This window comes from Haliaeetus albicilla, chromosome 9 (genome assembly GCF_947461875.1).
Source record: "Haliaeetus albicilla chromosome 9, bHalAlb1.1, whole genome shotgun sequence".
Classification (NCBI taxonomy): domain Eukaryota; kingdom Metazoa; phylum Chordata; class Aves; order Accipitriformes; family Accipitridae; genus Haliaeetus; species Haliaeetus albicilla.
Genome location: NC_091491.1, coordinates 26,227,301 through 26,253,053, shown reverse-complemented (window position 1 = coordinate 26,253,053; position 25,753 = coordinate 26,227,301). Strand labels below are relative to the sequence as shown.

Sequence of the window (25,753 nt, the reverse complement as noted above, 5' to 3'; positions counted from 1 at the left end):
CCAAGTTGAATATGAGCCAACAGGGTGTTTTCATTGCAAATAAAGTGAACCACAGACTGAGCTACATTAGGAAGGGAGCATGGACAGCAGATGAATAGAAATTATTATCCCTCCTTATTCAGTGCTACTGAGTCCACAGCTGGGATAGTGTGTCCTGTTTGGGGTTCCTCAATTCAAGAAGGACATCAAGAAACAGGAGAGAGGCATGCAGAGGGCTGATGAGATGGTAAGTGCCCTACAGCGTATGACTTGTGGAGAGATGTTGAAGATGTTGGGCTTGGTTAGCCTGGCAAAGAAGAAAATGAGGGGAGATGGGCTAACAATCTAAAACTACCTGAAGGGGAATGGCAAAGATCATTGAGCTGAACTCTTCTCAGTAGTAGCAAATGGTAAAACAAGGAGAAAAGGCCACAAATTGTGTCACTGGCATTGTGACTAGATGCATGTGATTGTGTATAGGTGGTGCTGCGCAGGAACATACTGCCCAGAAAGGCTGTCAAGTCTCTATCCTTGAAGGCTTTCAAGGGCAGGCTAGGCAAAGCCATGGCTGACCTGAAATACCAGAGGTCACAGTCCTGCCTCCAGTGGAAGGCTGGACTGGGTAGACCCCAGAGATCCCTTCCAACCACCACTTCTATGACCGTAAAAGTCTAAGCCACCATAATGGCCCCCCGATAGTAAGCAAAATTGAGTTACCAATTCCTCCTACTCCTGCCTTCTTCCCTCTCTCCCTTCCTTTGTTCCTGTCTCCCTTTAAGTTATATTATGACATATAATTACCATCATGTTTAAGGGACTAGTAAAAAGTTCCTCCTTTTCAGTTGGGGTTACTCTGCTTGCCATCCAACCATTTTATACAGTTACGATTTCTAAGGCACCAGGGTCAGTCAGACTTTTACATCCTATTTTACTGCATCAGGCACCTTATGCATCTTTCCTAAAAACTGCAAACTTTTTGTGATACCATAGAATTGTCCTTCCCATTCTTACAAAACAGACATTTTTCCGTACTGAACATCATTTGTACCCTTGCTGCTAGACCTGAACAATTTAATGGTTAAAATTCAAGTAGATCCATACATACTCATCTTTTCAAGAGACAACATAAATCCAAGATTTTAGCCAGAACTGCAGTGACTTATGAACCAGAACTGCTGAAGCAGTATGACACAGCTAAGTGAATTCTCCATCAAATCAAACTGTAAAAACAGAATCTCTATTAGCACAAGGATTTAAGCACACAGGTGGCATCTCAAGTACTAGAGGGAACATGGGTTAACAGCCAAACAAATATTTTTGTAACTAGTCATCCCACAATCCCAGTAAATCTGTTTCTGTGGTAGGTTTAATAAAGTATCTTAACATGTTAGATGATTCACAAATCAAAATGTATGTGTCTCAAACTTGGGTAACAACACTAGCCAATAAGCAGCAAGTTTCAAGTGTCAAGCCCCTTGCATTAAACCTTTTAAGAAACCAGACTCCAGCCAAAAAGCTAATGCCAAAGTTAAAATCTGAGATACGAATGCCCATACACTGTTGGGCAAGGTATTATAAAACAGAAAGTAATCGGGGAACATGTATACTTCAGAATGACACACATTTGCAATGCAATACCATAATCTTTTAAAATGGGATATCTAGTTTTGTTTACGAAGGACAAGTAAATGAGCCCAATCGCAAGTCTCTGACACTAATCTAGTTGTTTATGCTGGAAAAGGATTATCTTTTCAAGACTACAATGCAAAGTAGTAAAAGATTTACGTAAAGACTGAAGCCATAGCAATAGCCCATAGTTGGCCAGACACTTGAACCAAAACCAGATAGAAGTGTTTCATATCGATATATTTGATGGACTAGATGTATAATGGAACAGAATATTAAACTTTTAAGAAAAAATAGATGAGCTTTGTATGTGTAAACAGCACATAGGCCAGAGTATGGTCAAATAAAAATTCAGGAAAAATATATAAAAAGCCCCAAACACATATTTTTAAAGCCCCCCAAACCAATTCTAATAGATTCTGAACCATGATGTTATGTACATAGAGAGCATGTATAACATCATTAAAACATTTCTGTTGGTCTCTCCTCATTTCGTCTTCTCTCAAACTACTCCTTACATCTTCTTGAACAGCCTTTATTTATGCTGCACAATGCACTGCTGTAGCACACCAGGATTCCCTGATCATGAAAGTTTTGTCCAGTTGGCGTACAATCACTTTAGCCTGGGTAAATTCACTGCAGATAGTCAAAGCAATAGCCTGCAATACGCAGAATGTATACCTCATTAATGTCAGATTATTCAGGAAGATACAGCTGAGGTCTGGATACTGCTTTGAAAAAGTAGAAGTATTATTTCTGCGACTCTTTTCTTCTCCTAAGGGAGGAATATTTTTGAAGCTTATTTATTGCACAAATAAGGTACTATACAATGAAGCTTTCAAGCTTCACTCTTAGGGTGGTTTGGCTACATGAATTCAACCAGCCTCTCTGAAGTAAACATAATCCAACGGCCATTAAGATCTTGATACTGGCTGCTTTTATTGGATTATATCCGCTAACTCACTCAGATGTGAATTTCCGGCGATAACCTGTGCAGCAATAAACTTCATTCAGCCACAAGAGTGTGCATGTGAGAAGACTGCAAATCTCCTCCGCCAAACCAGAATTAGCCGGTATCGCAGGAATGAACGAGCGTGGAGATTTGAAATTGCAGGGAATGGAGACGAGGCGGTGCAGAAGACGAGCTGCCTGGGGGGCAAGAGGCCCAAGACCGGTGCCAGGCTGCTACAGAAAATAAGCCCCGGGGCGGCGAGCGGGGGCGAGGCTGAGGTGGCGCGGGCGGCTGAGCGGAGCCGGGCGCAGGTGGACAGCGGAGCCTGCAGCAGCTCTCGGGGAGCGGAGCCGCGCCGCGGGTTTGGCTGACAGCGGGGGCTCGGCGCCGTGGCGGGCTGGGGCGGCGGCGCTGGCGGGGCCCGGCGCGGTGAGTACCTCGGGAGGAGCCGGGAGCCGCCGCACGGCGCCGGCACCGGCGCCGGCACCGGCACCGGCACCGGCACCGGCGCGGGCAGGAGAACGCGCGGCAGCCGCGCCGCGCGCGGCAGAGGCGGGCTGGCCCGGCGCGCTGCAGCGCGGCCGCCGGGCCGGCGGGAGGCGGCGGCCCCTCCGTGCCGCGGCGCGCTGGGAGCGCCGCCGCCGCCGCAGCGGGGTAACTAGCGGTCATCCTTTGTGCTCCGGCGGGCGGCGCCTGCAGCCGCGCCGTCCCCCCAAACGCCGCCCCGCCGCCCGGCCCCGCCGCCGCAGCCCCCGGCGAGGCGGCTGCGCCCGAGCCCGCGCCCCCGGCCCCGGCCCCGGCCCCGTCACTGCGCCGCGGCTCTGCGACAAGCGGCGGCCCCGTGGCAGCCCGGGGCTCGGGGGACGGCAGCGCTCCCCGTCGGAGCAGCGTTTGGCGTAGATGAGCTCAACTTGAATGCTGGGGAAGGCGTAACATGTAAAGCTCCCAAATTTATTATCTTGGGGTTGGGGGGGGGGAGTATATCCCCTGCCCGTCGGGCTGCTCCTGTAGCTGCCTGTAACCGTTTACCGAGTAGAGAGGTACAGCCCCTGATGCAAACTGCCCATTCCCTTGGCACCAAGGGGAGAAGAATGTTTACTACCTGAGCCTATTCCCGCCGTCCCCGGGGACGTGGGACCACTCGTGGGTCACACTGAGGCAGAACAGCCACCGAGGGGTCTCCCGGAGAGGTCTTCTGAGCAGGGCCTGGGAAACAGCCCCCCGCAGGCAGAAGGGCAGCAACCCGAGTGTGCAACTTCATGCACACTTGTAACCCTGGCAGTTAGCCTTGTAAAGGTTTAATTTCCCCGATTTGCTCTTCCTTGCTGGGCATGCACAGTTAACGTGCTGTGGCTCTGATCTGCAGAAGTGGCTAGTATCCACATCTCCAGTGAAGTCATCAACAACTGAAGTACTTTGCGTATTAGCAAGCTCAAGTTAGACTGCCAAAACTTATGGCACCCAAAATAAACTATGTTTTTAACAATGTTTTTTCTGTATGTCTTCAAAAGAGAAATAATTACGTGTGGCATGTCTACTGGGAATACTGTGAATCAAAACTCATTACTATTTATAATGTGTTTATGAGTTAGCCATTGGAAGTGCCTTTAAAGCACTATTTTATTCTATACTTTTTAACACTAGGGCAATCAGGTACTGGAAGAGGTTACCCAAGTATATGTAAATTACTCATCATACAGACTTTTTATATCAAGACCAGATGTTTTTCGATGCTCCAGTTCAACTACAAGCTAGAGAGCCATGGCTCCACTGATGGTACAGGGAACTTGGGTGTTTTGCTGCTAACTTTGGTCTTATTACAGCACCTGCATTTGTCCCTAAAATAGCTCATGACTCAGATTTTTCAAAAAAGCTCCGCATCTTTGCGGGCACTAATGTTTGGGCCAGTTTTCTAAGAGCTCTGCATGCTGTGTGTGCATACAATATAAAAAGCTTTTCTAAAAAAAAAATCTAGTTCTTCTCCAGCTGACCAAACAAGAATCCAGCTTATTCTGCCTTTAAGTGTGATCCCTTATGAGGGGCTGCATTGAAACGCTTGTTACTGTGAGTGGGTCTTTACTACCTTGCTCATTGGGGAAATAGGGCTGGCTTCCCAAATCAGCTGCTGTCATTTTCATTGCAGTTTCTCTAGGATTTCACAATGGCAAAGAGCCCCCTGGGCTTCTCTGCCTTCCGTGATACTGTGTTCTTGGCAGTGTGGTGGTGTGGGAAGAAGGCTGAGGGCAGGTAAGTGCATTTCTCCTGGGTGCCAATAGGCCATGGGGCGATAAGACAGTAGTGGGGAGAGGATCCAGAGACCCCGTCCTTGCTTTATCCAGAGCCTGAGAGTTTGTGCAATTATTGGAAATGACCGTCCCTGCTTTTATTCACTCTGAACTTGTGATGTTAGTGGAAAGTTAATAGCATAAAGGTAATAATAATAAGGAAGAATCTTGTTCAAAGGGAAAATACATGCATTTTCTGAAGATTTGTGGGTGTTGATGCAAGCATGGCATTAACTTGCATCTACTCAATCTGAGCCTGTTCTGTCAGTAAGATTGCAAAAACAAGTGTCTTATCTTTGCACCCCAATGTCAATTATTTCTGCTTTAAATAATTTAAGATATATAAAATATGTATCTGTTTCCTGTCCAAAGAAGAAAATTTCTGTATCCAGTGTCAGCATTCATGTGCACACAAAAACAGTCAAAAGCATGAAAGAGAAAGGTGAGGCTCCACATTTAATCCTGACTCTGAATCTTCAGTTGCATAATTTTGTATTCCATTATCTAAGACATACTGTAAGATCCATCATACATTTTCATTAATCTTATACAGAGCATGCTTAACAGCTTGCAATTTTCCTTCATACTGCTACTTCTGATAATTTCCCATTAGCATGATTATTCACTATCTTTATTACCTTTATGCAGTTAGTATTTCTCTCTCTTGTGAGTGGGCTGAATCCTCCATAAGTAGTCATATAAATTACATCAATGGGGGAATCTAGCTCCAAGTACACTAACAGGAGAGAGTTGAGATGTCATCTTTAAGACCTACCCTCTGTACAGGAAGGATGAAGTATAAATTTAACTAAGGCTGTCCCAGGCTGTCCTCTTATGTTCAAGAAAAAGTCTGCACCATCTCATGGCTCTGACTTGTTCCCCTGCTACCCTTCCTGCCTCAAACACCCTGCAGGACCTCTAGAAAGACCTCTAAGCATAATCCCCCTTCTCTCTGCCTCTTGATTTGGAAAGAAAAAGCCAGTAAGTCATTTCAGTATGTGTTTCCACTGGCACCCAGGTATGGACTCATCAGTTGGTCCCAGCTTATCTGCTCGTGCGGCAAGTATTCAATGTGCACAGTTCATCCTCACTGTCTCACCAATACCTTCCATGGCCAAGTTAGGACTAGTGACAACTTAGTCTGTAAAGAGTATCCGTCTACGAAAAATTTGATATCAGGAGTACAACATATTTTAGCTCCAGTTCAATGTATGAGGCAAATCATTGTGCTCTTGGAGGAACCTACATGTTCAAGCTGCCCTTAGTTACACATAATTACCTGTACTGCAAGTAAGGGATATGTGGCACTTAACTACAAAGGTAAATTACCCAGCAGCCAGTCTGCAGAGGTTACATATATCAGCAGGTTTTCACTGTTGTCTGCAAAAGAAACGGTAGCTTTGACCAATTAGCTCAAACTCCATCTATGTATTAGTATGAAATACTTCAAGGCCTTCTCTGTATGTTTATCTAGCAATAACAAAAAAAGTAAAATAGTTTGGAAAGGTAGTAACTTAAGAAGCAAAATATACTCATGTATTTAAAGACAACAGCCCAATTTTTCAGTTAGTACCAAATCCGAATTACTCCATTGACTGCCTGTTTTCAGTAGTGAGGACCTAGCCCTGAGGCACACCTTCTGAGGGCTCACAGAATACATAAGGAGCTTTTTTAAACAATTTTTGATAACTTTCTTCTCTCTTTTGACTGTTGTGAAGCTGATGGCTCTTTTTATTTCTCCAGAGAAGAAGAGAAGACAAAAAATTACCATCTCTGGTAATTTGTATCATTACATTTCTAGTCTCCATGGAAACCTATGTGGTGCTCCACCGTTGGGTAACATTTCAGTATGTTGCAGCAGAAATCAGATGGAGGGAAGACTGGGTTCTGCACCTTGCCTGTTAATCAATTAAAAATGGTTTTGAAATTATTTCCACATTGTGTTGCAATCACTTACAGTAACAATGGAAGAAATCAAAGTATTCAAATTAAGCTATCCTACATACACCTATGCAGATAACTCTGCCCCTCAGTTTGATTCTGATAGGCATTGACATGAATTTGGAAGAATTATTTGGTTTTAGTAGGATTATATGGATTAATACTATGGAAACTGAAAGCATAATAGCGAACTTTGTCAAGCTGACTCTAATAAAAAGCTTGCCAGAGAGGTAGTAACAAGCCCCTTGTAATTTATGTAAGCAAAGCATTTTGAAAATCAAGAACCTTAAATCTTTATCTTTCTCTGTCTTCACTCTTGTTCTTCCACTGCTAAGGAAGAAACACATCTCAGAACTGGTTTCCTCTGAAAAGATACAGTAACTTCATCTGCCTGCCTCTTCAGGATTTCCTTGTTTTTTATTCCAAGCTTTATCAACTTGAACACAAAGGCACATAATCTTACGGGGACAGCAGAAGGTGATACAGAGAAGGAATATACAGGGAGAGACCAGTCTATTTTGTGACCACAGTCAACCCATGAAGAGTGAGTGCTCTCAGCCACCTACAAGTAAGTAAAGTATATAGTAATGGAAATAATGCAGCCTACTGTCAACCTGTAAATACTCCTGCATAGACAGCCATGATAATAAGAAATACCTTAATTAGAGAATTTTCTAAGCATCTTAGATTTGAACAAGGAAAACCCAGTATTCACTTTACAACTGCACTAAACCACAGTGGTGAAATACGGTAGTGATTTATGCTATTCACTATAACCAAACTACAGAATCTGATCATTTTGTATGTATTTTAAAGGTATTTACTGCATTTGTTTCAGAATACTGTGGAGAAAATGTATGCTAGTCGAGAGGATATTGGATACGATTTTGGAGATGACTCAAAAGTGGGAAGTAAGCCAGTTAAGCCTAATTCAAACATCGATGGAGGATGGGCTTGGATGATTGTACTTTCCTCTTTCCTTGTGCACATACTTATCATGGGGTCCCAAATGGCCCTTGGAATACTCAACATGGAATGGCTTGAAGAGTTTAACCAAAGTCGTGGCTTAACAGCATGGGTTAGCTCCCTCAGCATGGGCATTACACTTATTGTAGGTATGTTCCATAATTTATTTCAAAACTACATAAATTTTTAGAATATGTTTGCCACTCATCCCTCAAGTATTTTCTTACAGTTTTCCATTTTATTAGCAGAGCTGCCCAAGTTCTCCTGAGCTGCCTTTTTAAAGTCACCAGGACAAATTTTACAAATTAGAGGGAGAAAGGGAACAACAGGGAAGATGACAGAGAAGACAATTACTCCAGGAGACAGCATGAGCAGGAAAGGATGCCTATGACTTCAAAGTCTCACTAGAATTAGGAAAACATATGATCTGTGAAGCTTCTGGTCCTCCCCGTAATCTATCTGGGAGGAGAAAATGTTGAATTTGGACAGTTTATATTTCAGTTTGGCAGCTGAACTAAAATTTATTTTTTAAGTTGTGATTGGATCAACCCAAAATAATATCTGGAGGGGTATGTTTGTGTATATATGTACATACACACTTCTGTCTCCCTAAATTAAGATTGAAAAAGTTGTGTTTAGGTCTGCCTAAAATATTCCACTGAAAACAAAATAAAATGTTTACTTTCTAATTACTTGTGGAAAAGGCCTGCACTCCCACAGCTTTAGTATTGAGAGCAACGGTTTCAGTTTCTTACTCTGTTTAAACTGTCCCTTCTTCATGGGGCAACTTTGATTTTAGGTCCTGTGGGTACGTGCTAAGTATTTGGTCAGTTGGTTGAATTTTTCTTTCTACAATTTTAAACAGTAATGAGAAAATAAACTGAATTGCATGAGTAGCCTGATGTTTAACATTTTGTTTAAAACATTAAGAATCTTCATGTGAAAAATATTACAGAGTGTAGAGAATTAAATAAATAATTCATCATTTTTTCATGGTTTTTAACAGGTCCTTTCATTGGTTTATTCATCAGCATGTGTGGGTGCCGCAAGACAGCTATAATTGGAGGGATATTGAATGCCCTAGGTTGGATACTGAGTGCTTATGCCTCAAATGTGCACTACCTCTTCCTTACGTTTGGAGTGACAGCCGGTAAGAGCTGTACTAACATTTGAAAGTTCTTTCAGTTATTTTTGATTCCTTTGAAGGTTACCTCTGTGAGTAAACAGGGAAGTTAGACTGTAAAGTTATTCTAGCTTTTCCTTCACTCTTTACAGCCTGTTACCTTTTCAGAAAACTTACTTATTTACTCTGTGGATTGGGCCGAATGACTTTTGTTGTCATTTAAGTCTGCCATGTGAAGATGGTGTTTTTATCACTTTCTCCCAAGTGAATGTATTACAGGACATTTTCAGTTAGAAGAATTAATGTAACCCAAACTCTAACGAGTAGAATTGAAAGATGATAAGACACTGTTGAATTACATATCTAGCTAACTAACTCCTCTCTTTGTCACAGGAAGAAACAGCAAATGTTTTCTACAGGAGTTGCTTCACATTAATGAAGTACCAGATTATGATAACTATGTACTGCTTCAAAACCCATTTTAAAGGGCATTGTGGGTTCCTGCTGGTAGGCAGCTAAGCTTCACACAGCTGCTCGCTTACTCTCGTGCAGTGGGATGGGGCAGAGAATCAGAAGGGTAAAAGTGAGATAAAGAGTTTAATACGTAAAGCAAAAGCTAAATGCACAAGCAAAGCAGAACAAGGAATTCATTCACTACTTCCCATGGGCAGGCAGGTGTTTAGCCATTTCCAGGAAAGCAGGGCTTCATCATGTGTAACTATTACTGTGGAAGACAAATGCCACAACTCCGAATATGTTCCCTTCCTCCTTCTTTCCCCCAGTTTTATTGCTGAGCAAGATGTCATATGGTATGGGGTGTCCCTTTGGTCAGTTGGGGTCACTTGTCCCACTGTGTCCTCTCCCGGCTTCTTGTGCACCCTCAGCCCACTCACTGGTGGGGCCATGTGAGAAACAGAAAAGCCCTTGATGCTGTGTAAGTACTGTCCAGCAACAGCTAAAACGTCCCTGTGTTATCAACAGTGTTTGGGTCACAAATGCAAAACATAGCACCATATGAGCTATTATGGAGAAAATTAACTCTATCCCAGCCTCAATAGCATACCCATACCATAGATTTCAGTAATGTAAATTCCTGAACAACAAACAGTAATTACAGGCAGGGTTCCACCATTTTTGGAATTTCTGTTTCCATATATATTGAATATAATCAAGCAGACAGGAATCTACACACTCTTTCTCTCAGCCCTTGCTGCTTTTCAGAAAGAGCATATACAAAATATCAGCCAAAAGGCAGAGATTATGCAGAGAATTTAAAGAGGGATGAAAGTCATATTTTCAGAAAAAATCCGAGGTAAGTTTTTACATGAGGTGAAGAAGTGAGATGCTGTTGCATGAGTAATTCTGGCCAGAAAACCGGTGTAGAGGTGCCTGAGATGCCCTTGCTCACCATCTCCTCAAGCACCGTGCCTGCACTCATGAGCCCCTCACTCACCCATCGCCTCAGCCCCCGTCCACTCACCCCCCCTCCTTGCTCACAGTTGCCTCACTCACTGCCGCCTCAGGGAAGTTTCCTTCATGTTCTCATGGCTGCTAGATATAAGACTGCTGTTCACTTACGGTGGCTGCCTCCTGCTGCGGTCACTTCTGGGCCTCCATGCAAGGCTTGCGAGCTTACTGATGGCTCCTGTTCTCCCCGTTGGTGACCCGCCTTTCCAGATGCCCTCACGCAGTACGTCCCTACGATCCCAACCTTGTTCCCCCAGCCGCAACCACCCTGCCGCCTCAGCTCCTCTTTCCCAAAGTGCCCCTCACCTCAGCGTGGTTCCCCTCGCCCAGCTCCTCACAGCCTTGTCCCCTCACCTACTGGCCGATAGCTTCATCTCAGCTCCACGGGCTCTCCTCTCCACGGCAGCAGTGGAGGGGGGGGCAGAGGAGACTTCTCCCCCATCAACTGTCCTGGGGAGCCCCGGGGTGGGCGCCTGGAGCTGGTGGCAGCAGGGAGTCCCCGTGGGCTGGGGGGCAAAATGCCCCCTGAGGCCCCGCGCGGGGGGCCGGGGGAGGAGAGCAGAGCCGGCCCGGCCGCCGCCGTTGCGGTGTAGGGTGACAAATCTGTGAGGAAAAGGAGTGGCGAGGCCTTTGGCCCCTGTATTTACCTGTGGAGGTGGCATGCTTTTGCATGTAATTTGACTGTGTTTTGCTATGTAGCCCACAGAATGAAAAGATAAGATGAAACAATTTTAAAAACGTCTTACCTCTCGGGATGCGCAGGGAAGCGCAGTAAACGCTAACGCAAGCACAAGCCCAGGCTGTTTTTTCACAGCAGTCAACAGCAGGCCAGTGTCTGAGGAAGCAGGCAGTCTTCTGGGGGGGCAGAGAGATTTCCTTCGAGTTTGTGGCTGGGTTTGGGGAGGGAGACCTTGTGCAAAATAAAACCCTGATCATGTATTTGCATAGCAAAGAAATAAATAGTTCTAACAGGCGAAACAGGTACACTGCTGTGATGTTCAGGAGCTTTTTTTCAGGCTTTGATGGAATAACTGCTCTTTCCCTGATCTAGCTGTCATGCTGTAGCTGCACGTAGCTATGTTATCAGCTATTTAGGAAAACTTTTAAGCCCAAAACACTCTTCTAAATTATAATCAGTGAGTTTGAAAGCATGTTCTGCATATACCTCTTCTGGTCCAAATCCCCTCTGTCAGGAATTTGCTGTGAGAAAAACTGGGCAACTTCTACCTTTAATGATGTGTTTGCACATCTCTCAACACTTTCTACTGTACCATTAATACCCTGTTTTTTAACAAGTGAGGGGTTTTCTACAAAATTAGAGATCTGCCTTTTAAGGATATGCCTGTGCAGCTACTGTGTGGCCCTCCCCTGGAGTGCCCAAAGAGAAACCTGGAAGCCACCCAAGGTCCCACCAACAGGCTAACATCCCGTGCTGTCTCCTGAAACTTATCTCATGGTCACTGTGGCTCCACAGTTACAAAGCAAGGACAAAAACTCAGTCTGGATCTTCATTGCTGGTGAACTTAGGCAAAAGCAACAAGATGGGCCCAGTAAGCAATCTCTGGTCACTGATACAATCAGATGCAAGTATTACAAATGCAGGTATTTTAAAATAGGTTTTGTTTATGTTTGTCCCCATATTAACTGTCACTGATTTATGGTGGGATGTTTGGGACTTCCCAGAGGGGTCATGCTGAACTGAACTAAAGGTTTTATTTTCCATGTGTTTCAGTTTCTCCCGCAGTTAAATAACAGTATTGTATTCTCACTGGAATGAGCATTGCAAATTTTGGAAAATACAAGACAGAAATGGAAGCTAACATGAGAATTGAGTATTTATTCTCGGTTTTACTACTATGCTTGCGCAAAAGTTGGGAATAAAACTGATTTGTTTTTCATTGCTTTTTATCTTGTTGGCAAAACGTTCGGATTGATTTCAGGTTTTATTTTCATAGGCATTGGAAGTGGCATGGTTTATCTGCCTGCAGTGGTCATGGTAGGACAATATTTTCAGAAGAGAAGAGCACTTGCACAGGGACTCAGTACCACGGGAACAGGATTTGGAGCTTTCCTAATGACTGCCTTACTGAAGTACCTTTGCATCGAATTTGGGTGGAGGAATGCCATGTTCATCCAGGGTGCCATCTCCCTGAACCTTTGTGTCTGCGGGGCACTTATGAGACCACTCTCTCACAAAGACATTGTTAGTGAAAGATACGTTGTGAGAAGTAATAGTGAAGATAATCAGGCAAAAGTTCTGTCCCACTCTGCAGAGACTATAAAATCTAATGGAGTCCTCGGTGAAGAACCAGAAAAAAAAGAAGCAGCAACAAATGAAGAAGTGCTTGACAGTGTTCAGCACATAGAAATTGGAGTTAAATCTAGAAGTGAAAGGAATATGTACGGACTGCGCATTCTTAAGACAGTGAGCCAGCTGACAGTTACAGTCAGGAAGGGCTTTGCAATATGGTACTCCAGCTACTTTGGAGCTGCATCACTGTTTACCAATAGAGTATTTGTGGCCTTTATAATTTGGGCTTTGTTTGCCTATAGCAGCTTTGTCATTCCCTTTATTCATCTTCCAGAAATAGTCAAGCAGTACAACTTATCTAGTCAGAACAATATATTTCCTCTGACATCCATTATAGCCATTGTTCATATTTTTGGTAAAGTGATCCTTGGAATCATCTCTGATCTCCCATGCATCAGCACATGGAATGTCTTCCTCATGGCTAACTTTACCCTGGTCACCTGCATTCTTACTTTGCCACTAATGCAAACATACATTAGCCTGGCTGTGGTTTGTGCTCTAATAGGATTTTCTAGTGGCTATTTTTCTCTAATGCCTGTTGTGACTGAAGATTTAGTTGGAACTAAACACCTTGCAAATGCCTATGGCATCATCATTTGTGCCAACGGAATATCTGCATTGTTTGGACCACCCTTTGCAGGTAAAAAGTTCAAATTGCTAACCAACAGATATTTGTATAATAACCATGTGACTTGTTATATTATTAAGCTTTCTTATGGTATGAGTACATGTAGTTAACAAAATTACAGCTGCTCCAGGATGGACCGTAACATCCAGCTTTACATTGTGCAAATTTACAGATCCCATCTGCTGGGTACCAGCTCACTATTCACACACTACAAATTACAATCCTTGCAAATAACCCCAAATCTATTACAATCTATCCTTTCAATGGTATGTGTCTTCAAAATATTATCATATACTTTTTTAAAATGAGAAAGGTGTAACCTATTTTTATGTGTTTTGTTTAGTATATGCACTAATATACTCATGCCTCTATCTAGATGAAAAAATGATGAATAATTTTCAGGGTAGGCAGGTGTTTGTACCATAGTATTACCCCCAAGAACTATAAAGTGTGTTTGGGTGTCACCACTCTGTTGATTTTAACTAACTTAGTTTTGCCTTCCTTCAGCCAGAAATACCTACTTTGGGGACTGCACTGCTCATGATCTCTTTGCTGTCATCCACAGCAGAAGTAGAAGTATATGTATGTTATCCCTAAAGTTACTTAGGTTTAAACAAACATTTATTATAAATTTTCTCATAGAAAGAGGGGGGGAAGTACAGAAGAGATCTAGGTACTGATTGTCAATGCTATAGCCAGACTACAGCTATCTTTTACAGAGATGCAAATCAGAAGAAAGCAGCAAGAAACCTTGTGAGTAATGGCTGTGATCAGCCAGGGATGGCACTAGGCTGACCTGAAGCTATTAGCAGCACAAGCAACCCAGAAAAGCAACAACGCTCTCACCTTCTCTCCCCACCACTGAGTGAGCCGATACAATTTAGAAGAAAGCTCATTCAGTGCCCTTTGAAAAGCAGCAGTGTTTTACTCTACCATATATTCTTTCAGCACCTCTCAGTCTGTGCTGAACATGTCTTTGTATTTGGTCATTAGTAACGAAGCAAATAGGATGCAAGTAGTTGATGTCAAAAAAGCATCTGATCTTGGGGGTTACATCCGAATGCAACCAGCCTGACATGAGGGAATTTTGCTATTTTGGGCTCTCAAACCTTTCTGAATTAACTTTAATGTATTTTTGCAAAGGAATTAAGGTTGGAATGAGAGTGATTGCGGTACTGAGATTGTATCTCTTAAAAAGTCTTTTATCGGTATGTGAGTCTGAGAAAGCTAATGGGAATGTGTGTGCTTGCACAAAGCACAGCATTTGAACTAGCCTGCAATATCAGGCATTTTACAAAGACAATACTAGGGTGGAAGAACTAACTGGTTTGGGATTCCCAAATGTCCATTTTAAAGTCAGACCTGTTTTAACTTGTTTGGAAAATGTACAGCGTTAGAGACAAGGTTGCTTGGCTTCTTAGGATGGCACATAGCTAGAGTCCCATTTTAAGACTTCCGTGATACTTAAATGAGGGGATAGGTTTTTACACTGGTTTTGGGTTTTGGTGAATGAACAAGAGATTTTGTTAATGTTATGTTTCCATTTGTAGTAGCATCTAGAGGAGGAGACAATCACCACCTCTTTTTTCCACACAACATCTATGGATTTGACTGAAATGTCATGAGAGAAATGTGCAGTATTTTTCGTATTTTCCCATGCAATGTACCTTATTGTCAAGCTTTGTAACAAACATGTTTTGTCCTTATTTTGCAGGCTGGATCTATGACATCACACATAAATACGATTTTTCTTTTTACATATCTGGCTTGCTATACATGGTGGGAATAATATTTTTACTTATACAACCTTGTATTCAAAAGAAACAACCAAGAGAAAAATCTACAGAAGAAGCACAAGTGTAGAACAAATTCCAGAAGTTTTTTTCTGAATTTTTTTGTTTTCCTGTTTCTATTGTATGACAGTATGAAGCTGTTTTTCTTATGGAACCAACCACATTGAGCTGTACTTAAGTGAAAAGCAAATGTGCTCCAAAATGCCAATAAATTATTAGAAATATGCTTTTAAAATGAGTTAAGGTCTTTTACTTTAGGACTAACAAATACAGTGATTAACAGCACCCTGCTAGTCTTAAAATTGGAGCAATGCTAGGAGCCTTTACCCTTGCTTCTCTTTTAACTTTTCACCACTACCCATTGGTGAAACTCCATTGACTGCAGTGCAGTTACTCCTGATTTACACTAGTCCTACAAGAGAATTTGATCAGAATATGAATGGTTTGTAAAAGTCCTTCCTACTACGTATTCTGTCTGATAAAAGATTAGTTACTGAGTATGAGAAAATGATTGTATTTCTTACCTTGCTAGTCAAGTACTGTTGAAATGCTGGTACAATAATTCAGTTAATTCAGTGTATTAAAATTACTATTTCTGTCATGCAAAACTGAAGAAAAATTATATTTTTCTGAAACAACTCTCTACTTCAAGGATTTATTTATTTTTTTTTTAAGTATCAACTGCATAATAAGGTAGCTATCCTCAATACATAGGCGGCATTATAAATGCTGTGACACTTAATGTTTCTGAAGTAAAACAAACATAAAAGCAAAAACAGGCAACATATGGAAAATATTCACAAACTGGAAAATGTTTCCAGGAACAGTTTGAAGTTTCTGGCTGCTTACCTAATTAGAGGTATTGTAGAAGTTCGTAACATTGCCATTGACTCCTTCCATGGGACTTGTTTGTCAAGTAAACAGTACCAAAGAAACAGAGCTAGACAAAATTGGCCAATTACAGTTTTAGAAAGAACTGAACTACAGCATGCTAAATTTTGTTACAATTAATTTAATAACAACAGCTTACATTATGAGCAGTCATGTTGCTGCTCATAATGTATGCCATGAACTGTCTAAGACTGGTCAGATTTGAGATGTTTATTCACTAGAAAATTAGATAATCCAGAGCATGGAAGAGCTAAAGACCATTTAAAATATTCAAATAAATTTTCTTAAACAACATTAAGAGCCTGGTAATCAATGTTTTGCATGGTGGTACAAGACATACTTTTTTCAGCTTTGAGAGTTGAGTCTGATGTTAATTTTCCTATCAAATAAAAGTCACTGTAGTTTTTTTTCCTGCTAGCCTTATGAAAGTTTTTTCATGGCAAATCAGGTTCTTAGTTTAATACTGATACATGCTGCTTGAATTCTTTAAAACCAATTGATACTGTTCAATTATATTGTACAAATATTGCAAAACAGTTCATTATATCATTATACAGATCTTTTTTATAGCTGCAAGGTTGGTTAAAAAGAAGTTCTGAACTGCAACTTGTATTGTTCTGTATTGGAATTCACTGGCTTCTTAGTTCCACACTTCTACAACTATTGGCAAGGACATACTTTAAAATAGATCACTGAAATGAGCCAAGTTAAAAAAGAAAACCTTAAGAAAACCTCAAACTACTTTAGGATTAAAATCAGTTCATTCATATAGGATAGTTACGTATGGCCTTTAAAATTCATATTAAAACAACTGAGGTGGCAGTGAACTGCAACACATGGTGTGAACACGCAGTCAGTAATTTCTTACAAGCAGCTTTTTTTGTTGGAGAAAATGTTCATGTAAATTACACTTTCACATCAGTTCTTCTGTTACAGGTTTAATGTCTTCTTGGTGTGAATGCTGCTGCTAGTTTATTTTAACTGAGTTATTGGTAAAATATATAAATATCGAAGTGATGATTTCCCTCAATTTTCTTTTTTATCTTTTTGAAAGATATGTACCCTTTATACTTGGATCTTCACTTTGTCTTTTGTCAAAATCAACTTTATTTGCATATTATTGTAATGAATAATATGTTGTTCACTTATAATATCTGCAATATAACTTTCTACAGAAGTCCTTACTAGGCCATATGATGGGAATAAACTTATATTACCCCAAATTCCACTTTCTGTTCATTTACTAATTAAGTTCATTTTTTTAAGCTTAAAAATGAAGATTCTCCTGCAAAATGATTGTTCTTATTTCTCGTAACAGAAGTGACAGGTACATGGTTGATCAAGAACAGAAGGTGGGCTGACAAAGTCGACTTAAATTAGGATTTTAAATTAATATTCGCTCAGTCCATATTGGCTAGCATGGGTTCTAGTTTCCTAATCTGAAACTGCCTAAATCTGTTATGAGAGCACACGCTAAGAAAAAATTAATTGGTGGTAAATTGACAGAAAGTGAGAAAAGAGGATCTGTTGTTTCGTAGCTCTGCTCGCATACTGTAGTTCTCAAAATCATCCCTCTAAAGCAAAATTACATTTCATAGTGTTTTATTACACAGAATGGAAATTTTATGAATACAGTATTTTATGCACATCATGAAATTTGTATTTGTCATTGTCCTAACAGGAAATAGTCACAAAGAGGAAAGAATATACTTAAGTGTTTCTTCTACCTAAAGATCTACAATCACCGAATGCTTCAATATTGGTATAGAACAAAATATTCTTAATCTAAATTAGCAAATATCTTTTAAGAATTAAAATACTGCTTTATAAAGAAACAATGATATAAGGACCCTGTATTCATAGTTTTTAATCGATTTATAAAATTCAAGCTTCACATATTAAAAAATTGTAAACCTAATACACTCTTCAAATTTTTCACTATTATATCCCAATACTGCAATCGCTGTCTTTCTTTAATACTCAGGTCTTAAGTCTAGTCAATGACAAATGATATATTAATCAACATGTATTTTCAGAGTAGTAATATGTGGCCTCTTAATTACTGAAGCTAATTGTTGGAGTAAGTCAGTCATGTCAGTAACAACTGCCTTCATCTTACAACCCTCTTAAGTAACCATTGTTACAGTCTTGTAATATAGCTAATGTCTCTTATCACATATGCAACTTGAACAATGGAAGTCAGTTACTTTCAAAGGTTCCTGCATCAGCAACACCAAGGAAAAATTTTGCCCATATACCATTCTGGCAGAGTGCCTCAAAAGTGATTTTGATGGATTGTTCAAGGTGAGGATGATCGTTTGATCTATACCCTCAGTCACCAAAGAAGTTTCTTCTTGGTGGCAAAATTATTATTTGCTTCAAGTTGAGATAATTAATTTCAAAACATTTTAACACACATCAAACTCTGGAACCAGCTACATGTTATTTGCCTATAAACATTGCAGATTTATCATGATGGACAGTAAAAACCTCAGCATTGATCAGCAATTTTTGTATTAAGAAATGATAGACGGTTTTGTATAAAGGCAATAATGACAATGCCATAGCATCTGATATAAAACATGGATTGTGTACAGCATATATACAAAATAGAGAAGTCAGAATGAAGAAGTACAAAGAAGCCACAACCTTTTCTATTGCTAGTAACTGTTATGATGCTGACTATAATACAATTTCAGGATGCTCAACATACTAAACATTATTTATATGTTGCTCCTAGTAAGACATACTTTGTTTTTCCTCTTTCAATCCTTAAAATAATCTGCTTTCCCTAGTAAAGAAGTCAGTATGTCCAACCTGATAAACACCAAATGCACACCTTAGAACAATTGCTTCAATGAAAAATGCATCTTTAGTCAGTTATTTTTTTGTTTTGAGCATCTTGTTTCTGCCTCCTCCTTCGGAGCTGCAGCTGTAGCTGGAGTCTGTTTGTGAAGAAGAATTGTTTCCAGCCCATTTCCTGGGCAAGTTCTTTCATTTCTGGTGTAATTGTGTCACACAAGTTCTCCACAATATTTTCCCATAGCGCATTACTGTTACATATCTAGTTGTAAGAGAAAGCAGAGTCTTTAAAATCATGATTTGGCTTACTCATCGCTGATTATTTTACTACACAAAACCTGTTTAGACAACACAGATGCCTTGCGTGAAGGTCACTTACAGTGCAAGCTGCCCACCCGTCTTGAAAGACACAGTATTAGTTAAAACTCACAATGACGTAAGTGGAAGTTTTGCCCTGTGTTGCCAATGCAAGACATTGCATGTTCTGTGAAAAATTTGAGAAGCTTCTTTTGGTATGATATCAAAGGCCTTTATGCCACACTAAAAGCAGCTGTAATGCCACATACTCTCCTGGTACGTAATTCATACAGCCCCACTGAAATCAATGAAGCTGTATAAGATTATGCCAAAGAACTTGTCAGGATGTAGAAATCACATCACAAATACAAATCTGTTTTCAAGTTAAGTAAAAGAAGCAAATTGCCTTTGGACTTCATCAGAAATGCAATTTTAGGAAGCTTTCAGAAGCACTGTAAGGATTAAGCCTGTTTCTCAGAAGATGCTTCCCTCTTTCAGAATGACTCCATAAACAGAATTGGGCAGAAACATTATATTATAAACAGGAAGAAGAAATGATGTAATTTGTTAGATGACAGAACCATCACAAAAAAAGAATTAGGAAGATACTCTGTGTCATTGTATATTATCTACCCATTGTAAGTTATACCAGAGCAGAGTAACATTGATGCTTCCCCCAAATGTTCCACTTTTCTAAATGTGTAATTGCAGGGACCTAAGTGGAGTTGTACTAGGTGACTCCAACGCAAGTGGCTGGTATGTCTGTCACAAGTAGTAACAGAAATGGAAAAGCAAAAGTCCTGGTATAACTTCTGTTACATACTGCTGATGTAGCTGGATACCTTAAACTACTTAATTCACTGACTACAGCAAAGCTGTATCAGCGCATGTGTGGTCCTATTTTTGTTGTTCTTGAATTGTGAGGCAGGCACACACAACATGCTAGCGCATTTTAGCAAAGGAAAAGCAGGGATTATTGGGGCAAAATTGCTGTGGAAGTCCTGAAATGAAAACATATGCATTTAAAAAATTTTCTTTAAATTTCCTCTTGCTCTCTGTCTGTCACCATTCTGCTGTTCCTATGAAAAATGGAGACCATTAAGTTAAAAATAGTGGAGACTGTTTTTTTGTATCATCTATCTGTATTTCCAAATGCAGTGTTCCATTAACAAAAAACACACAAACAACATACAGAAAGAAAAAGAGATAATCACTGTCATTATTGTGGTTTTCTTTCCGCGCCAATGGCTTCTGAATTGCGTCCTAACAATTAGACCTTCCCTTCTGTAAATCAGAGGCAAGAGCTGCCCGGCGGGGCAGCCCTGCCCGGCCAGCGGCGCGGAGCCGGCGCTCACCGCGGGCTTCCTTGGGAGCCTGGCTCCCTCTGGCGGGAGTAGCTCCCTTCAGCTCACAGAAAAAAGTATTTTTCTCTCTGCGGTTTAATTTTGACCATTTTGGCTATCTAAAGACCTTGTACAAAATAAACTAAACGAATCCTATCCGGAGCTTGTCCTGGGAGACATCACAATCTAGCAGCTTGCTCAAAAAGTGTTTGGAAAACTACACAGTGCTTGAACGATGGAGGACTTCGGTACTTTGTTTCATTTGAGATGGAGTTTCTTTTACCATACTTAAAAATAGTACCTAGCAAAAATCTAAAATACTTTGAAACACATATTGAAAGCATCTGAATACTCTGGAGAGCAGGATTTATGCTCAGAACGACACAGTTGGAGAAATGCCATGCTTTGGGTAACAAATGGAGATACCTGTTTAGTTCAGCCTACGAGGATGCATTGCACGGGATGGATGTACAGAGCCTTTCACACTCTACTTTTCAGTCCTGAGTGCAGAGACTGTTCTATTTTTTCCTATTTGAAAACCTGAATATGCTATTTTATAATTCCAGAGAGAGCAGCGTTCCAGCCTACACAGAAATTAGCCTGGAAATGAAAACTCATAGTATTGGGGCAAATTTTTAATTCTGTAAAAATACTGCTGAAATGAGAAAAGATAGCATGGCATTACTAGTTGTAATAGGTTATTTCACTGTGCCCAAATCTTATCTTTATTATTATGTAACTTAATTCTTTCTAGGATTTCCTTAGATTCCAGAATATCCAAGGCTTTGTGTTAAACTAATGAAGAGTTTACTGCCCTCCACAGTATCTCATCCTACTGCACTCACAGTCTGCAAATGACAGATGGATTCCAAATATACTAATAAATAATTTCCTGACCTCTCTTCTATCCATTCTCTTCCTCTCCTTTAGCTGTTTTAATTCTCTCATCCTCTACCGGTTGTTTCCCAGTCACAATATCAACCGTTTTATCTTCAAACTGAAATAAAGCCCAGAACTCAGCAAGCTTATCTACCTCCATCTGCCCTTCATCTCTAAATTCATGGCATGCTCTATTTTGCTATCTTGCCATTTTCTCCTGTGTTTTCTCCTATTTCTTGTGCTCTCTATCTCTAAAGCATCTATAATGTCTTTGTAGCCACACCATAGGAACAGCAGTACAGCCATGTGCTCTTGAACTGTCAGCAGTCTTCTACAGGACTTATCTCGAAATCTTGGGCCACGTAGCCTCAAAATAATACAAATCCTGTGAGTAATCTCATCCTGATGCAATATGGAGATGTACTCTGTACCAGAGACAGGTCCTGTTCTGCAAACTAAAAGGTTAACCTGTCTCTCTGAAGTCTTTCAGAGAGTATCTAGCTGTCACATCAGACTGAAGATGACTAAACCTGTTTTTATCTTCCTCCTAAAGTCTCACCATTACTTATGTTTTCAGTAACTGTACAACCCACAACTTGACAGGCTTCATTCTAGGCTCCTACAGCACCCCTGGGGATAAGAATCAAGTTATTTTTCTCTTTAATATGCTTCTCTTCCTATTTTTCATAAGGTAAAGCCCTTTTCTCCCCCTACTTGAGTTACTGCAGCAGCCTTTTCTCAGGCTCTGACTGGGATAGAAAATGTAATTTTGACACGTTCAGACCCACAAAAATAAGGTTCCTCGATCACAGCTCTGAACATACCATCTTTCCATCCCTCCAGTTACCTGACCCTGCACAGACCAGGAAGTTGGAATAGACGACCTCTGAAATGCTTTTCCAACACAGCTAAGTTATCCTATGACTTTTCTCTTTTTGCACCAACAGATTGGCCCTCATTCTCCTGGGACTTCCAGGCTATCCCTCCCTACTTGTTACCCCTCATTCAGCACTGAGAGGCTACCCGTAGCTCCAATCAGCTAATAGTGGCAACTGCTGTTACTCACTCTTTAAAGTTTCAATTCAACATATTCATACTATTTCCTATAGTTTCCTGATAGTTGGAAAGAGCTTCCTAGCAAGCAAGCATAATGTCATCTCTTTCTCTTCCTCCTTTTCTTACAGCTCCTTGCTGCAAGGTCTACAAAAATCTTGAAAAAAAATGTCTTCCCTTGTGTCTTGTCTTTTGTCAAAGACTTAAAATGTAAGCTTCCTAGGAAAGACAATGACTTTTTTGTGTGTTAATGAGTCTAGCATAAGGGGATCCTGGTGTGTGGTTGAAGTTTCTAGACATTACAATAATACAAATCATAATGCAAAGAATAGGTTTTACATTTCAAATAGTAAATCCTGGAAGCAGTGCATAACACCCAACCATGGGTTCCAATGGAATTATCTGGATCACTGTGTTTATTATATGCAACAAAAGTTTGCAGGATAAGCACAGTCTCTCTAACAGCCTTTCCAAGATCTAGCTTCTATTGCACCCATTCAGTTGTTTGTATACAGGTGATTAATTTATTGTCTCAACCTTTAAGTAAAGCACACAGATTGATGATTATATTAAACATGAGATGAATCAAAACAAACATGCTGCACAGCTAAGCTAACAATTTTAAAATAGAATTTTTTTTTTCTTACCATTTCAAATCTGCGTGAAACTTGAGAAAGCCTGGCAATATCTTCAAGCTCCAGAAAGGAAATGATGTACAGGAGCAATGGGACAGGAAGCCGTTCCAGGAAGTCATAGTTACCTCGGCACAGATTGAGGACATGTTCCAGAACCTTGGCACCAAACACTATAGCAATCTGAACTGTGACAAAAAAACCCAAAACCCAAGAGACAAAAGATTTGTAAAAGCTTGAAGTTTCTTCCCAATAATACCACATTATTCAGATACATCTTAAAAAAAAAATCAGAAAAGTCAGCTCACATTTTTTAAATGTTTTCTAGAGAAAATAACATATCTTATATTGAACATTAGTAGTTTATAGTATTTCAATTCATCTCAAGAGTTGCTAGTGTCATCCAGGAAGCCTATGTAGTAAAACAAGGCTTTAGTTAAAAAAACTGTACATTGCTTAGTAGACAGCAAACTCTTGTCTCAGCTGAGGAACTGAAACTCGTCCAGATCCATTTTGTCCACCTTTCCACACACATATGTATTTATTTATGTAAAGACTGTGCTATTTACTCAGGATGTTAGTAAAATAACTGAAAAAAGTACTTCAGTTGTATGCTTTGAGGAAAATAATGATGGTTGTGATATTAAGAGTCCCTGTACTTCTTCTTGTCTTATGTAGGTACAGTTAAAGCATTAAAATGAAATTGAAGACAGTTTTCTTCTACAGTGACATGACATTTTTTGCCTCATTCACTTTGTGATCCAGTACAATGGCAAATTCTTTTCTATAGATCTGCTACTTCATGAGCTACTCCCCACCCTGCATTCATACATTCATTATTTCTGTTTCAGTGTCCAACTTGGAACTTGGCCTTTTGAATTTAACGCAGTTTCTTCAGATCATTTATCTATTTTATCAAATTGCTTCAATAAAAATACTAGTTCATTATAAAACAGGATCCTGAATTCAACTTGCTACACTTCTAATGAACGGTCAGTGGTAAATTTTGGAGCTGCATGTTGTTTCCTAAGAAGTGATGACATGAATGCAGTCATCCAGATTTGTAAGGACTTTTTGTTTTTTCTTTTCATACAGGGACACAGGGATCAAAATTTAAATTTAAAGCAGAATTACTATTTTTTGTATTATGAAATTATTCTAATGCACCTGAAGTGGTTTTTTTTTTGTTGTTGTTGTTTTGGGGATTTTTTGTTTTGTTTTGTTAACCAACCAGAGTCTATCTTCTCATGTATGTTAGTCATAAAAGGAAAGAAAAACAGAATCATAGAAATTGAAACTATACTGACTATACCCAGTAAGTGCATCCAATTTTGATGCAGCAGTTTTCCTTCCAAAATATTTTGTAAGGTTAGTTACAAGCCTCAAGCTTATGTGAATACATTTGAAAGAGCTTTCCAAATTACAAGATTTCACTGTTAAGATGTTAAGACTTTTCTCCTCTCTTTTTGTTCCAAATATTCCTGAGGTAATGATGTAGAAGGAAGCTACCACCTTATCTTCCTTCATGTCTTTGCATACATGGTCCAATACTGTTCAAGCTTTCTTTTATGTTGCTACATCAAACTGCAAGCACCAACAGTTTGCTGGTAGCTCTCATTTGCTTTTTTGCTTTCCAAGCATCTCAGTTCTATATAGTTTGCAATTTTCCTCAAATTCCTTATACAAGTACAAAAACGATCTACACAGTCAACTAAAAATTGTCTGGCTGATCTAATTCAAGCCGATACATAAGAATGATCCAAATCTTTGCATACTAGGGATGATGATAATAATGCTTGTAGTCTGCATCTATTTCATGTTGAATGATTAAACAGGCTACCACATGAATATTTGCTGCTCCTTAATATTTTCTTTAAAATTATCTATTTCTAGAAATAATGTGACCTTGTTTGGCTATTTTAAAATATATTTAGCTGTATTTATCTTGCTTTATAAAATGTATCTGCAGCTAATGATGAACTAACTGTGAAAGTATCTTAAACTTCAGGTTTTCTGTGAGATTTTCATCCTATGAGTGCTAGCTACTACTTGATGACTTGTACTATTTGTTCACTCATCCAAAAATGTGAATAGACCTCTATTCTCTTGCCCTACACTATCATCAATTAATTTTCCATCTTTGCAAAACCATAATGAAAATCTAGCCATATACAAAATCTTGCTCTTCCCTCTTGGCTCTATCAAGATTATGAAAAGAAACTAATGATACCTTACTTCACTGTCCAAAAAGAAAAGAAAACATTTCAAAACAAACACAGATGTTTACAGCTGTATGATAGTTAATATAAATTTACTAAAATGTTAATGTTTATTATAAAATGTTTACTTTGTCAGTTTTCTGTTGGATGCTTCAAATGCCTGTATGGGATACTGACAAAATGTTTCATTTGCAGGGCGACTATTCTTCCTATGCCCATTAGAAATAATTTAAGCACCTTTTTAAAACAAAACAAAACAAAAAAACCCAAACACCACGAACAAACAACCGAATTTTCTCTAAAAATCTCCAACCATGTGTAAACAGATAAAATCTTAGGAATGGGAACTAGGAGATAACAACAGGAAATACTAATACTTAACAAAAGATAAACATTTTGCTGGTAGGGATGTACTACCATGGGTCTGGTGAGGAGTCTTGTATTTGAACCCTCATTTGGCAAAAAGTTCAGTAAGGATAATGAGAATACTATTCCATTATATATATTTGTGGAGAATTATAGAAAAAAAAATCTGTAATAGTTAGGAGAACAGCAGCAAAGCTCCT

General features: G+C 39.8%; 2 protein-coding genes across 8 annotated transcripts in view; one reads left to right on the top strand and one right to left on the bottom strand.

Annotated features, from left to right (window-relative positions):
- Nucleotides 1-2,588: 2,588 nt before the first annotated feature.
- SLC16A14 (solute carrier family 16 member 14) lies at nucleotides 2,589-15,306 on the top strand. 5 transcript variants are annotated; one of them, XM_069792193.1, is made up of 7 exons: nucleotides 2,589-2,986; nucleotides 4,701-4,804; nucleotides 7,211-7,351; nucleotides 7,622-7,898; nucleotides 8,756-8,899; nucleotides 12,295-13,290; nucleotides 14,993-15,306. In XM_069792193.1, exons 4-7 carry the CDS (start codon nucleotides 7,637-7,639, stop codon nucleotides 15,139-15,141), a joined length of 1,551 nt encoding a protein of 516 aa, XP_069648294.1. In that variant the 5' UTR covers nucleotides 2,589-2,986; nucleotides 4,701-4,804; nucleotides 7,211-7,351; nucleotides 7,622-7,636; the 3' UTR covers nucleotides 15,142-15,306. The 5 variants fall into 5 exon arrangements, with proteins under 5 accessions (XP_069648294.1, XP_069648293.1, XP_069648292.1 ...); XM_069792192.1 differs by lacking the exon at nucleotides 4,701-4,804; XM_069792191.1 differs by lacking the exon at nucleotides 4,701-4,804 and having other exon boundaries at nucleotides 7,119-7,351.
- Nucleotides 15,307-17,549: 2,243 nt separating this feature from the next.
- FBXO36 (F-box protein 36) overlaps nucleotides 17,550-25,753 on the bottom strand; it is a 32,254-nt gene continuing 24,050 nt past the window's right edge. For 2 of the 3 annotated variants that reach the window (XM_069792195.1, XM_069792196.1), the window contains 2 exons: nucleotides 22,984-23,156; nucleotides 17,550-19,026 (listed from right to left, as the gene is read on the bottom strand). In XM_069792195.1, the coding sequence (XP_069648296.1) occupies nucleotides 18,835-19,026; nucleotides 22,984-23,156 (365 nt within the window). In that variant the 3' untranslated portion in view covers nucleotides 17,550-18,834. The other variant, XM_069792197.1, reaches the window with a different exon arrangement.